The 12,693-nt window shown below is 46.8% G+C and overlaps 1 protein-coding gene and 2 long non-coding RNA genes across 5 annotated transcripts in view; all 3 read left to right on the forward strand.

The window, feature by feature from the left end:
- Positions 1 to 12,693, forward strand: part of LOC308573146 — a 201,984-nt gene that overhangs the window by 177,506 nt on the left and 11,785 nt on the right. The window lies entirely within an intron of this gene.
- Positions 1 to 12,693, forward strand: part of LOC308573107 — a 96,106-nt gene that overhangs the window by 75,077 nt on the left and 8,336 nt on the right. The gene's annotated exons all lie outside the window — the stretch shown is intronic.
- The window catches only part of FOXK1 (forkhead box K1), an 84,111-nt gene that overhangs the window by 66,582 nt on the left and 4,836 nt on the right, over positions 1 to 12,693 (forward strand). Inside the window, exons 3-8 of one of the 2 annotated variants that reach the window (XM_081169529.1) lie at positions 3,026 to 3,182; positions 5,357 to 5,503; positions 5,640 to 5,833; positions 6,969 to 7,135; positions 8,219 to 8,500; positions 10,430 to 10,654. In XM_081169529.1, coding sequence (XP_081025655.1) covers positions 3,026 to 3,182; positions 5,357 to 5,503; positions 5,640 to 5,833; positions 6,969 to 7,135; positions 8,219 to 8,500; positions 10,430 to 10,654 — 1,172 coding nt within the window. The remainder of the gene's footprint in view (positions 1 to 3,025; positions 3,183 to 5,356; positions 5,504 to 5,639; positions 5,834 to 6,968; positions 7,136 to 8,218; positions 8,501 to 10,429; positions 10,655 to 12,693) is intronic. The other variant, XM_081169530.1, reaches the window with a different exon arrangement.

The raw sequence follows: 12,693 nt of genomic DNA on the forward strand, positions 1-12,693 counted from the left end.
TCATATAGGTTTATAGTCACTCGCTTTGATATAAGCTAATTGGCTGGCTTTGATGCTGTCCTTATCTCTCTGGGGTTTGGTGCGCTGGGCTCCCAGAAAGGGGAGTTTGGGTATTTGCCACCTACGCCCTCATCTGGTCAGTAGGGCTGGGGATAATCTGTTTTTTCAGCTTCATGGCATATCACCAGCTAAACATTGTGACCTGCTGATATATCACATCTGAAATAAAGATGAAGCTGTTATTCAACTTCGTGATATATCACCAGCTAAAGGTTGTGATACACTAATATATCACAATGTCTGAAATAAGCTTGGAGCCTTGACTGGCTTCACAGTTTTTCCCACATAGTCATTTTGTGTGGCGCACACACATCAAAAATTATGAAACCATATCATGATATGTGCTTGAAACCAGTTTTTGACAATATATTGCCCAGCCCTGATTCCCAGTATATCCATCAGGTCAAAAACCATGAAACCGATAATCACGATATGGGCTTCAAACTGGTTTGGGATGATACATGGATATATCGCCCAGCCCTACCGGTCAGAAGTCCTGGGAAGTCCTGGCCAAACTGATATATGCTGCTTTGTGTTATAAGGAATATATCAACGTTCCCTTGGGTTTGGACAAACCATCTCCTTGCTGCAGCGTCCATTTGTAAACACTCAGAAACCTCGTGGGCTGGTTTGCTGTAAGTGTACCCCTTTCTCTTTATAAGGCCCTGGACCGATCCACAATATACACAATGCTACTCCCAAGACCCTACAAGACCCCCTTACCGCAATCAAAGGCCAGTGGGGCCACAACGTGGGATATGAAATAAACCCTGCCCAGTGGATTAACTGTGGGGTCTAAGCCTCCCTTCAAATCCATCTCAGTCCAAAGAAGGGGACTCACCTTGATTCTTACCTGTAAGGTAAAGGGACCCCTGACCATTAGGTCCAGTTGTGGCCGACTCTGGGGTTGCTGCACTCATCTCGCTTTATTGGCCAAGGGAGCCGGCGTACAGCTTCCGGGTCATGTGGCCAGCATGACTAAGCCGCTTCTGGCAAACCAGAGAAGTCCATGGAAACGCCGTTTACCTTCCCACCAGAGCGGTACCTATTTATCTACTTGCACTTTGACGTGCTTTCGAACTGCTAGATTGGCAGAAGCCGGGACACCCCGTTGCGGCGATTCGAACTGCCAACCTTCTGATTGGCAAGTCCTAGGCTCTGTGGTTTAACCCATAGCGCCACCCGCATCCCTATTCTTACCTGTAGGTGGTACCTAATGCCATGGAAGCTGGTGCTGATACACCCAGGAACCTCGCCTGAACCCTGGAGAGGTTGTACCTCTATAGGCATATATGTATCTGCTCTGATCTCTGCAGAAAAACACGGAATACTGTGGCAGACTCGAGGTCTGGGTTTCCAAGGTTTTCCTCCGTGTCGCTGAATCTTTACCTGGTCACTTTTAGGATTTCTTCGTTCCAGGGCTGGGTCAGTCGTCCATCTCAGAGGGTCGCATTGAAACCAGGTCAGGGTGGAGCGGGAGTCTTCAGGGCACAAGATTTGTATGTCATCCTCGTGAATAGGATAAAAGGCAAGCAGTAATTGGCAGACCCCCGCAGTAATTACTTTTCCAGTATTTGAGGGCAGCAACTTATTAAAACATTTCTTGAAAGCCCCCGAGAAAACTCTGAAGATACGGACTGGAGAAATGATGAATATTGAACAAGCGGTGGCTTCGTTCATTTCCGTCACTTTTCATATATATTAATTTCTGCAATCGGGAGGGCAGAGCTGAGATTCCCAGGAGAAACACTAAGAGGGACATGGGCTGCCCAGATACATTTTGAGGGTGGCTCTGCATTATTTAGCCAGTTGAGAAATCCTGCCTCCTTGTCTGTTGATCTTAACGTTGGTCTGTGAGCAGTGGGACCCGGTTTCAAAGATTTCCTGGGCGATCTCGGCTCAGTGACTTGCCCAGCCAGCGTACCTGGTGGGGTTCTCTTGAGAATAGATTGTGGTGGATGCTGCTCCTGAGCTTTTCTGGAGAAATTGCAGGGATTAGCCATGGGATACATCACTGTTCCATTTCTATGATGGTTTATAAAGCCGTAAACTACTTGGGACCTAAATGCTTAAAAGTCCCAAGGATGGCAGCACGAGAACAGGGCCTTTTCTGCAGTGGCTCCCTGTTTGTGCGATGCTATCCCTGGGTGGGGGTGGGGTTTTTTGCCTGGTGTCTTCATTATATATCACCAGGAGAAAACGTTTGTCTTCGACCAGGCCTTTGACTGATTGACATCTTTTACCCCTTTTTAAATGGGAGAGGGGGAGTTCATTGGTTTGGGGGGTGTTTTTCTGTTCTTGTTTTTATTACATATTCTGTGTTTTTAATTTTGTGTTTTTATTCTGCGATATACAGATGAAGGGCAATATACAAATTTAATAAATCACAGTACAGTGGTACCGTAGTTCCTTGGAACTCAAACAACTTGGGACCCAAACTCTGCAAACACAGAAGTGTTCGGTTTGTGAACTTTTTTCAGAAGCCGAACGTGCTCCGGTTTGAGTGTTACGCTTCTGGTTTGAGTGTTACGCTGTGATCTGTCTGTTTTTGTGGCCCTTTTGTTTTTTGTGACTGTGTGGAACCCAGTTCAGCCAATGATTGATTGATTGTGTGACTGCAGTACATTGTTGATTGCTTTCATTTTATGGATCAGTGGCCTCGTTAGATAGTAAAATTCATGTTGTATTGCTGTTTTAGGGGTTGTTGTTTTTTAAAGTCTGGAACGGATTAATCCGCTTTGCATTACTTTTTATGGGAAAGTGTGCCTTGGTTTTGGAGCGCTGATGTGTTAACCTGTGTACATTGCTTCTGTATATATGCAATAAAGCCCTTCCAATCTTCCTTAAATTCATTATCCTCTCTTCCTCTTCGTTTCATTGTCAATTTTGCCAACAATAAATTATTATTATTATTATTATTATTATTATTATTATTATTATTATTATTATTGCTTTTTCTCCACAGTGTTCCCAACTCGTGCCCAGCCAGTCCGCGTGGCGCTGGCTCCTCAGGGTACCGCTTCGCACAGAATATTACCTCGGACCTGCAGCTGGTGGCGGAATATGCGGCCAAGGCAACGTCTGAGCAGCAGGCGGATGCATCTGGCGGAGACAGCCCAAAGGTACCACAAACCCTTCCCCTCTTCTTCTGCATCCTTGCAAAGGCCGGGGAGCCCGGCGTTCCATTAATCACTGCTAACGGCGGCAGCTCAGCTGTCACTTCCTCCCCTCTAGGGTCGCGACGGGGTGGGCTCCCTGGTTCCGGTACCAGACAGTTGAGTAAATTGTAGATGCATTCCTGCCAAAGGATTCCCCTCAAGGGTCAAGCGAGAGCTGCTTCTCCTGTCCAGCCAGGCAGGTTGGCGTAACGTTGCATACAAGGTCTCTCTCTCGCAAGGGTGCAAGGCTGCAAGGGTGTTCAACTCGATGGCGCTCTCAGCTGGTTGAACCATCGCTCTTAAATAAGATAAAAGTTGGAATTGTGATACAGTCATACCTCATGTTAAGTTTGCTTCAGGTTGAGCGTTTTCAGGTTACGTCCCGCGGCAACCCGGAAGTACCGGAAAGGGTTACTTCCGGGTTTTGCCGCTCGCACATGCGCAGACGCACAAAATGATGTCATGTGCAGAAGCGGCGAATCGTGACATGCACAGACGAGGGTTGCATTCTGCTCATGTTGCGTACGGGCCTCCGGAATAGATCTCGTTTGCAACCAGAGGTACCACTGTACAGATGCCGCAAACCTGGAAGCAAGTGTTCTGGTTTGCAAGCATTTTTCGGGAGCCAAACGTCTGACGTGGCTTCTTATTGAGTGCAGGGAGATCCTGCAGCAAATCAGAAGCCATGCCTTGGTTTTCGAACGGTTTCAGGAATCAAACGGACTCACAGAACAGATAAAGTTCGAGAACTAAAGTACCACTGTATCTTGAACGCACCGCATCAGGAAAAAGACAAGAAGAAAGCAGTTTTTATAAGCAGAAGTGCAATGTCATAGAACTGCAGAATTCGAGGGGCCCCCAAGGGCAGGAATCGCAACTCAAGCATCCACGACAGGTGTCATTCAACATCTGCTTAAAGGCTTGCTTAAAGGATTTTTAAAAGCAGGTTCAAATCTCTGTTGGCTAAAATATCAGAGGTTGCCTCTGGAAGAGGCGTTACAAGAGGCATCAGCCCAAGAATTTCTCTCCAGCGTCAGATCAGAGCTCCACCTGGTCCGGCATCAGTGCCTTTGGGAAGCCTGCAAACAGGGCATGGCCCACGCCTGTTGCTTTAATCGTGAGAAGACTTTATGCAATTAAAAAAGCAAAACAGAGCTTCTCCATCAGTGGCTGTTGGGTCACGTGGAGGAATCGCGGTTTGGCCTTAGAAGCAGAGATATAGGGGATTTTCCACTGCGGAACTGTTTCATTGGTTGGGGTAGGGACACAAGAGGGGTTGTTTGCCTTGGGACGCATCTGCCTTGCCAGCTGCTGTTGTGCTCAGCAAAATCTCCCCCCAACAGTTAATGAGCTGCTGTGCCACCAAAAACTCCCTTGCGTCATTGCAAAAATTTGAAGACACTAGCAGGATTGAAGTAAATCCTAGAATGAGGATATATAGTAAAGAGTTAAATTGTCCGATTGGATTTGATATGTGATACCTGTTGAAGGGAAGGAAGTAGTAAGCTCAGCAAAGCAAAAAGGGTTTTTTGTGTTTCTTTTTGTAATGTTGGAAATGTTGTTTAAAGGAAACCAATAAAAATTTATACGAAAGCATATATATATATATATATATATATATATATATATATATATATATATATAGAATAGATTCTTTATTGTCATTACACAAGTGCAACATTGTACAAAGTGCAACGAAATTGGATGCCATCCCTTAAAACATCAAAAGCAAGACAACAACAACAACCAAACAAACCACATTCCAGCCACACCCACACCACACCCATCAAACTCCCAGGTCACACTATCGAGTTACAGCATTCAAAAAGGCCACAGCTCTTGGATAGAAACTGTTTTTCAGTCTATTTGTCTTTGACTTGATGTTTCTATATCTCCTGCCAGAAGGCAGTAGTGCAAACAGACCGTGTCCCGGGTGAGATGAATCCTGCAGGATGTTATTTGCTTTCCTAAGACAACGGGAACCGTACAGTTCTTCCAAAGATGGGAGAGGATGACCAATAATCCTTTGGGCTGTGGTTATGACCTTCTGGAGCACCTTCCTCTCCCTAGCTGTACAATTTATATATATATAAATAAAACCCCCTTGCACCCCTGTCTTTTGTGCCGCTCACCTGCAGGATGAGTCCAAGCCTCCGTACTCCTACGCCCAGCTGATTGTCCAAGCTATCTCGTCGGCCCAGGACCGGCAGTTAACACTAAGTGGCATCTATGCCCACATCACCAAGCATTACCCGTATTACAGGACGGCGGATAAAGGCTGGCAGGTGAGCAAGCGCCTTGCCCGGGGGGGGGGGGGCGGGGATCTGCAGAGGTGGAGCTCTCAGTCTTGCTCGAAACAAAATTCAATCCACCACTTGGCTTTGGGGTCGTCATCCTCCTCCTGCCTCTTTCTCCCCGCAGAATTCCATTCGGCACAACCTTTCCTTGAACCGCTATTTTATTAAAGTCCCGCGTTCCCAGGAGGAGCCTGGGAAGGGCTCGTTCTGGAGGATAGATCCCCCCTCCGAAGGCAAACTGGTGGAGCAGGCCTTCCGGAAACGGAGGCAGAGGGGGGTGTCCTGCTTCCGAACCCCCTTCGGGCCTCTCTCATCCCGGTAAGTTGTTCTTCTTCTTGTTGTTGTTTATATCCCATCTTTTCCTCTGACACAGGGACTCAAGGTGGCACCAACTGCTGGCATGCGCTTCCCACTGGCAGCCTGCCAACATGCCAGATTTGGCAAGGCTGAAAGGGGCAGCAGACATCTTATCCGCTCAGTCAAGCTTTTGATTAACCATCTGAATAACTATAGGGGGAATTTTCCAAGTCAAACCCATTTTGCTGTGGGTGGCACTAATCAGCAAGCTATTGGGGAGGGAGATAAGGGATGCTAGCAATAAAGGAGGCTGCCTAGGAGGGGGGAGGTAAAGACAGTGAACTTGCAAGGAGAGGAGACAGGAAAACTAAAGGAATGAGGAGAGAAGTTAGAAGAAAAGGAGGAGCAAAAAACTGCTCCAGCTAAGGAAAAGACACTTAAGGCAAACAAGAGGGAAGGGAGTGTTGAAAGGAAGCAGCTGATTGGCAAGCAATCAGGGAGGGAGATAAGGGATGCTAGAGAGAAAGGAGGCTTCCTCAGGATTTTTGCATTGGGTCACCCCAAATTCACCATCAGATCACATAGCATGTCGATGGCTACAGCCTGCACAAAAAAAACACACATCCGCTGTTTCGTGGGGCCCCAGTGGTGCAAAAATGTGGTTACAAAGCACAGATCCACATGGATTCTCAGGATTTTTGCATTGGACTACCCCAAACTCACCTGTCAAATCACGTCTGTGGCCACAGCATAAACCACAAAAATCATACATCCACTGTTTCATTCAGAATTTTTTTTTCTTGTTTTCCTCCTCTTATGGAGCGAGAAATACAATACCTCCTAAAAACAAGTCAGGATCAAATTAAAATCTAATTAGATGACTTTCCCCAGGATTAGGGTTGGGAACAGTAAATGCTCATCAGGCCCAACTGTTTGTAAAGTAAATGGGTGAGGTTCTCCAGGGTTGGGGGCATGTGGCTGCTCTTCACTGTAATTCTGGCTGCATGATTCACACGGTCACCAGACCCACACAAATGAAGGAAAATCCGGCGAGTCCCGTCCAGTCCAGCGGCTGGCTCTCCTAGTGCCCAACTAGGCGCCTTTGCCAAGCCTCCCGCTGTCCTCGCCTTTGGCTCACTGCCTCCTTGCCTTCCAGGAGTGCCCCTGCGTCTCCAACTCACCCTGGCCTGCTGTCGCCCCACACCAGTGGCCTACAGACCCCAGAGTGCCTATCCAGGGAGGGGTCGCCCATTCCGCACGACCACGACTTCGGCTCAAAACTAGCCTCTGTCCCAGAGTATCGGTATTCGCAGAGCGCCCCCGGTGAGTAAATTGCGGTGTTTCTTTGCAGGAGAGAAGGAATTACATTATTTGGTGTGGCAGCAGCTGCCCTTGGGAACTCCCAGCCTATTGACCTCACGCAGGCGCCTTCTTTGTATAGGCAGCCCAAGATTTGCACGGGGGGGGGGGCGTTCCTGGTCCCCATGCACATAAGCCCACTCTTATGATCTGCACGTCCATTGAAAGAGTTCAAAATGGTCACAGCTTGTACTCTTTTCGGTGCCTGTTAGAATCATTTTGGTGCAGAGATACACAGAATGCTGGTGTGTATTTTAATCTGCTTTCAGCCCACTGCAGATTTTTTTTAAAAGTTTTAAATATTTGGGGTTGGGGGGGTTATAATATTTTTTATTGGTTTTTAAAAGAACAAATTCAAAATAATAAAGGGGGGAAAAAACTTTTACCATATCCATATATGAGATTCTCTGAATTTCACGACTTCATTCCGTGAAAAATTCATTCCGTGGAGGCTGCGATCCAACGGCAGCCATAGGAACTTTGTTTTGGAGTAACACCAGTGCTATTTTTCTGTGGAGACACAAGGGGACGCATCCCCCTACACATTTTGTGAATCTAACAGGAAAAGAAATCCGTTGTATTTATTTTCCCTGATTTGAACTGTATTTATTTTCTCCCCGGTGGTGATTTTCTTGAGTCAAAATGAGAGTATCCCTAAACATTTTTTTAAGGAAAAAAAAAGCACTGAGTTATATCATAAAATTATATATCAACCGAAAGATAATTTAATGAAGAATGTAATGCAATAACTTTTATGAAGGATTATTTATTACAACAGCAGTCATAAAGAAGAAACGTGAAGCACACAGGAAAAATGAGATATACAGGTTAAATTGCCATGTTGGCACTTGGTGATAAATAAGTGGGTTTTTTGTTGCAGTTTGGGCACTCGGTCTGTAATGAAGGTTCGCCATCGCTGTCTCGGAGACATTGAGCTGCAGCGGACAGGAGCTGGAGCCCAGCAGCTGCCCTGCTTTACCTGAGCGCTGGTTCTCTTGCGGTCGAAGCCCCCTCCTGTTCCAATTTCCCTTTTCCTTTTCTTTCCAGGCTCGCCCGTGAGTGCCCAGCCGGTGATCATGGCCCTCCCTCCCCGGCCCTCGGCCCTCGTGGCCAAGCCGGTGGCCTACATGCCAGCCTCCATCGTGACCTCTCAGCAGCCTTCGGGGCACGCCATCCACGTCGTCCAGCAGGCCCCCACGGTCACCATGGTCAGGGTGGTCACCACCTCCGCCAACTCGGCCAATGGGTACATACTGACCAACCAGATGCCGGCCGCAGGCACCCATGAAGCAGCAGGAGCCGTCTTGGACCTGGCTGGTGAGACCAGAGGTAGAGTAGCGCTCTGATGGGATGTGGGTTCCCCACGGGGAACGCTTTTGCCTATCCATTTGCAAACTGCTTTAGTAAACTCACAAAAAACCCAGGAAGATTCAGCTGGCACCTTCATTCTACGCCTTTAGGTGCCAGGTGAAAACGTTCCTGTTTAGCCAGGCCTTTGGCTGGTTGGCATCTGATGCCCTTTTAAAATTAATCAAGTACCCAATCCATCTGTCAGCCGAGAGATTTAAATCTTGGGACAAGGCTGCCCTGGAGTCCTTGCGGATTAGGCAAACCAGTTAGGAGTGGGGTACATCTTCAAGCATGTGGGCAAACTCTCTTCATAAGGGATTTAACAATAGCATCCTTCAATTATAACATATGGACTGGAGACACAGCTGTAGAGGCTTTGCTCCATTTGACATTTGCACTACAAATCATCACTAATAATAATAATAATAATAATAATAATAATAATAATAATAATAATAATTTCATTTATCTACCACTTATATGCCAAAGTGTTTTCTAGGTGGTTTACAACTGTAAATAGGGCACGGATGGCGCTGTGGTCTAAACCACTGAGCCTCTTGGGCCTGCCGATCGGAAGGTCGGCGGTTCGAATCCCCACAGCAGGGTGAGCTCCCATTGCTCCGTCCCAGCCCCTGCCAACCTAGCAGTTCGAAAGCATGCTAGTGCAAGTAGATAAATAGGTACCACTCTGGCAGGAAGGTAAACGGCGTTTCCGTGCACTCTGGTTTCTGTCGTGGTGTCCCGGGGCACCAGAAACAGTTTAGTCCTGCTGACCACATGACCAGGAAGGCTGTCTGTGGACAAACGCCGGCTCCCTCGGCCTGAAAGCGAGATGAGCGCCACAACCCCATAGTCACCTTTGACTGGACTTAACCGTCCAGCAGTTTTTTTACTTTTTTATTTTTACTTTTACCTTTTTACTTTTTTTACAACTGTAAAATCAGTCCGTTATTAATATGCACAGTAGCATTGAGACCTCCTTAATTAAAAGAAAGAAGCATAACAGTCAAAACAATCGGATCAGAAGTTCATTTCAAGGAAACCCTGGCCTGGACTGGTGTGTCTTCTGACATCTGCCTCTCGTATTTCAGCAGGGAGACCCTGGTATTTAATACAGAATAGATCGGATGAATAATTAACCAAAGGCAAAACTGCAGAGCTGTAAATCCAGTCATCTCAAAGCAATATTACATCACATAAATTTAGTTGTCCAAATAACTCTCTGTTGTCCTGAGCATCTATGTGATTTTGCTGCTGCTCTGACAGATAGCCGAAAGTCAGGCCTTTCAGTCTCCGTGGAGGCTAAGAAAGCAAGTAAATAAATAAGATGTCCTCTGGAATCAATCAGCGTTCATTTCACTTGAACTCGGAAAAGAGAACTTTTACTGCAGCTCACTTTGAGAGATGGGGGTGTGAGGCACGCCCTCTGTCTCTCCGTTCCCTGCAGAGGCACTGGTGGAAGAAGAAGAAGAAGAAGAAGAAGAGTTTGGATTTGATATCCCGCCTTTCACTCCCTTTAAGGAGTCTCAAAGCGGCTAACATTCTCCTTTCCCTTCCTCCCCCACAACAAACACTCTGTGAGGTGAGTGGAGCTGAGAGACTTCAGAGAAGTGTGACTAGCCCAAGGTCACCCAGCAGCTGCAGGTGGAGGAGCGGAGACACGAACCCGGTTTCCCAGATTATGTGACTACCGCTCTTAACCACTACACCACACTGGCTCACCAGGCGTTACTGAAAATAATATTTTCGTACTGCTCATCCAGAGGAAGGGAGTAAGAAGCGAAACAGGGTGGAGGAAACAGGCCCCTGAGGCTGCATGGGCAATAACAGGGACAATTCAGCTCAATTCTCTGACTCTGCCCAGAATGAACAGCCAGGTCGACAATTGAATCTTTCTTTCTTTTGCAGCGATGGATGAGAAGCCAACCATTGCGTTTGCTGCAATCCCCACTGCCAGCCGAGTTATTCAGACCGTGGCCAGTCAGATGGCCCAGGGGGTCCCGGGGCAAACGGTCACCATCCTCCAGCAAGCGGCGCCCATGGCCATTGGGCAACACCAGCTCCCCGTCCGGGCAGTGACGCAGAACGGGAAGCATGCCGTGCCCACCAACAGCCTTTCTGGCAGCGCTTACGGTAGGCCATCCCTCCCTCTTCTCTCCATTGCCCTGGTGCCCCTCGGGTTCCCGGGACAAACTCCGTTGTCCGTGGCATCTGTCTTCAGGCCCCGAGGTCTGGACCGCACTCTTCAGCCACAGAAGCAATACTGGGAGGAGTGCCTCTCCCTGTCTCATCTTGCCTGCTCCTGAGATCAGCAGGAGAAGCTTCATTTTAGTGTATTTTTCACATTTTAGTGTATTTTTCATCTTTGTTGGAAGCCGCCCAGAGTGGCTGGGGAAACCCAGCCAGATGGGCGGGGTACAAATAATAAAATTATTATTATTATTATTATTATTATTATTATTATTATTATTATTATTATTCGCCGGAGGACCTAAATGAGCCTCTTTTTTAAAAAAATTTATTCATTTTGTAACACAAATAAACAACAAAAACAGAAAAACAAACAATACAAACAAATTCTTGTCTTATCCTTATTTTTTCTAAACATTGTTGGGTGAGCTTCCCCAAGTCCCCCCTGTCTGATTTTCATTTTAACTCATCTTTAGCAGATTATATATATCATCATGTTTAACCAATTTATTTTATCCCCTTTACTTTTACCATAAAAATCTTCATATTTTATCCCTTACAAATAATACTATTTTAAAATACGTTATCTTCTCCTTCTAACCCTACAGCCTATATCCACTTCCAAAGCTAGTCTAAGATTTAAATATTAGCATTTTTTTTCAAATACCGTATTTTTCGCTCTATAACACGTACCTGACCATAACACGCACGTAGTTTTTAGAGGAGGAAAACAAGAAAAAAATATTCTAAATGAAACAGTGGATGTATGATTTTTGTGGTTCATGCTGTGGCCACAGACGTGATCTGACAGTGAGTTTGGGGTAACCCAATTCAAAAATCCTGAGGATCCATGTGGATCCATGCTTTGTAACGTTTTTGCGCCATTACAGCCCCATGAAACAGTGGGTGCGTGTGTGTTTTTTGGTGCAGGCTGTAGCCATGGATATGCTACCGAGAAGGCCCTCTGCCTGGTTCCCTGTAACTTGGCTTCTTGCAGGGAGGGAACTGCCAGAAGGCCCTCGGAGCTGGACCTTAGTGTCCGGGCAGAACGATGGGGATGGAGACGCTCCTTCAGATATACTGGGCCTTTGAGGCCGTTTAGGGCTTTCAAGGTCAGCACCAACATTTTGAATTGTGCTCGGAAACATACTGGGAGCCAATGTAGGTCTTTCAGGACCGGTGTTATGTGGTCTCAGCGGCCACTCCTAGTCCCCAATGCTGCCGCATTCTGGATTAATTGTAGTTTATGGGTCACCTTCAAAGGTAGCCCCACGTAGAGCGCATGGCAGTAGTCTAAGCGGGAGATAACCAGAGCATGCACCACTCTGGAGAGACAGTCTGCGGACAGGGAGGGTCTCAGCCTGGTGGGCTTGTGGTTCCGGCGTGTGTTTCTGTCCTTGTGGTATTGCAGCCTCTTAGTTTTCCAAGCAAGAGGAAAGCTGGCTAATTCATATTTTCGCCTCCGCCACACAACGTGTGTTGGTAGCAAGATTTTAAAAAGCAAAACCTGCCAACAGCCCCTCTGCTGTCCAACGAGGCCTGATGGAAGCGTCAGGCACCAGGTAATTGCTCATTGTGCTCAAAGCCCTTAAACAATCACCTGGAATTACTTCAGCGAGCCGAAAGTGGTGATTAGCAAATCTCCATCGAGAAGCACCCATTCCGCCGCGAGAGGGAAGGTGAAGATTAAAGAGACTGTTTCTCTTCCCTTTTGCTCCACTGAGAACTTAATTCCCCTCTTGACGATGAAATCCTAACAACCTTCGCCCAGAAGTGGGCCCCGCTGATTTTAACACCACTTGCCGGCAGATAAGTATTGTTAATTACATTGGTGTTCACTTATCTGTGCCATGGCATTGCGTTCTCTCAGGGCTTTAATTCTGCTCATCAGGGTGAGTCCCTGTTCTCATAGGGCACCTTTTTTTCAAGAAATTGGTTTGGTAGAGCCTTTTTGGTGGTAGCTCCACATTTTTGCTGCCCAA

Source organism: Podarcis bocagei (genome assembly GCF_964188305.1).
Source record: "Podarcis bocagei genome assembly, chromosome: 14".
Taxonomy (NCBI): domain Eukaryota; kingdom Metazoa; phylum Chordata; class Lepidosauria; order Squamata; family Lacertidae; genus Podarcis; species Podarcis bocagei.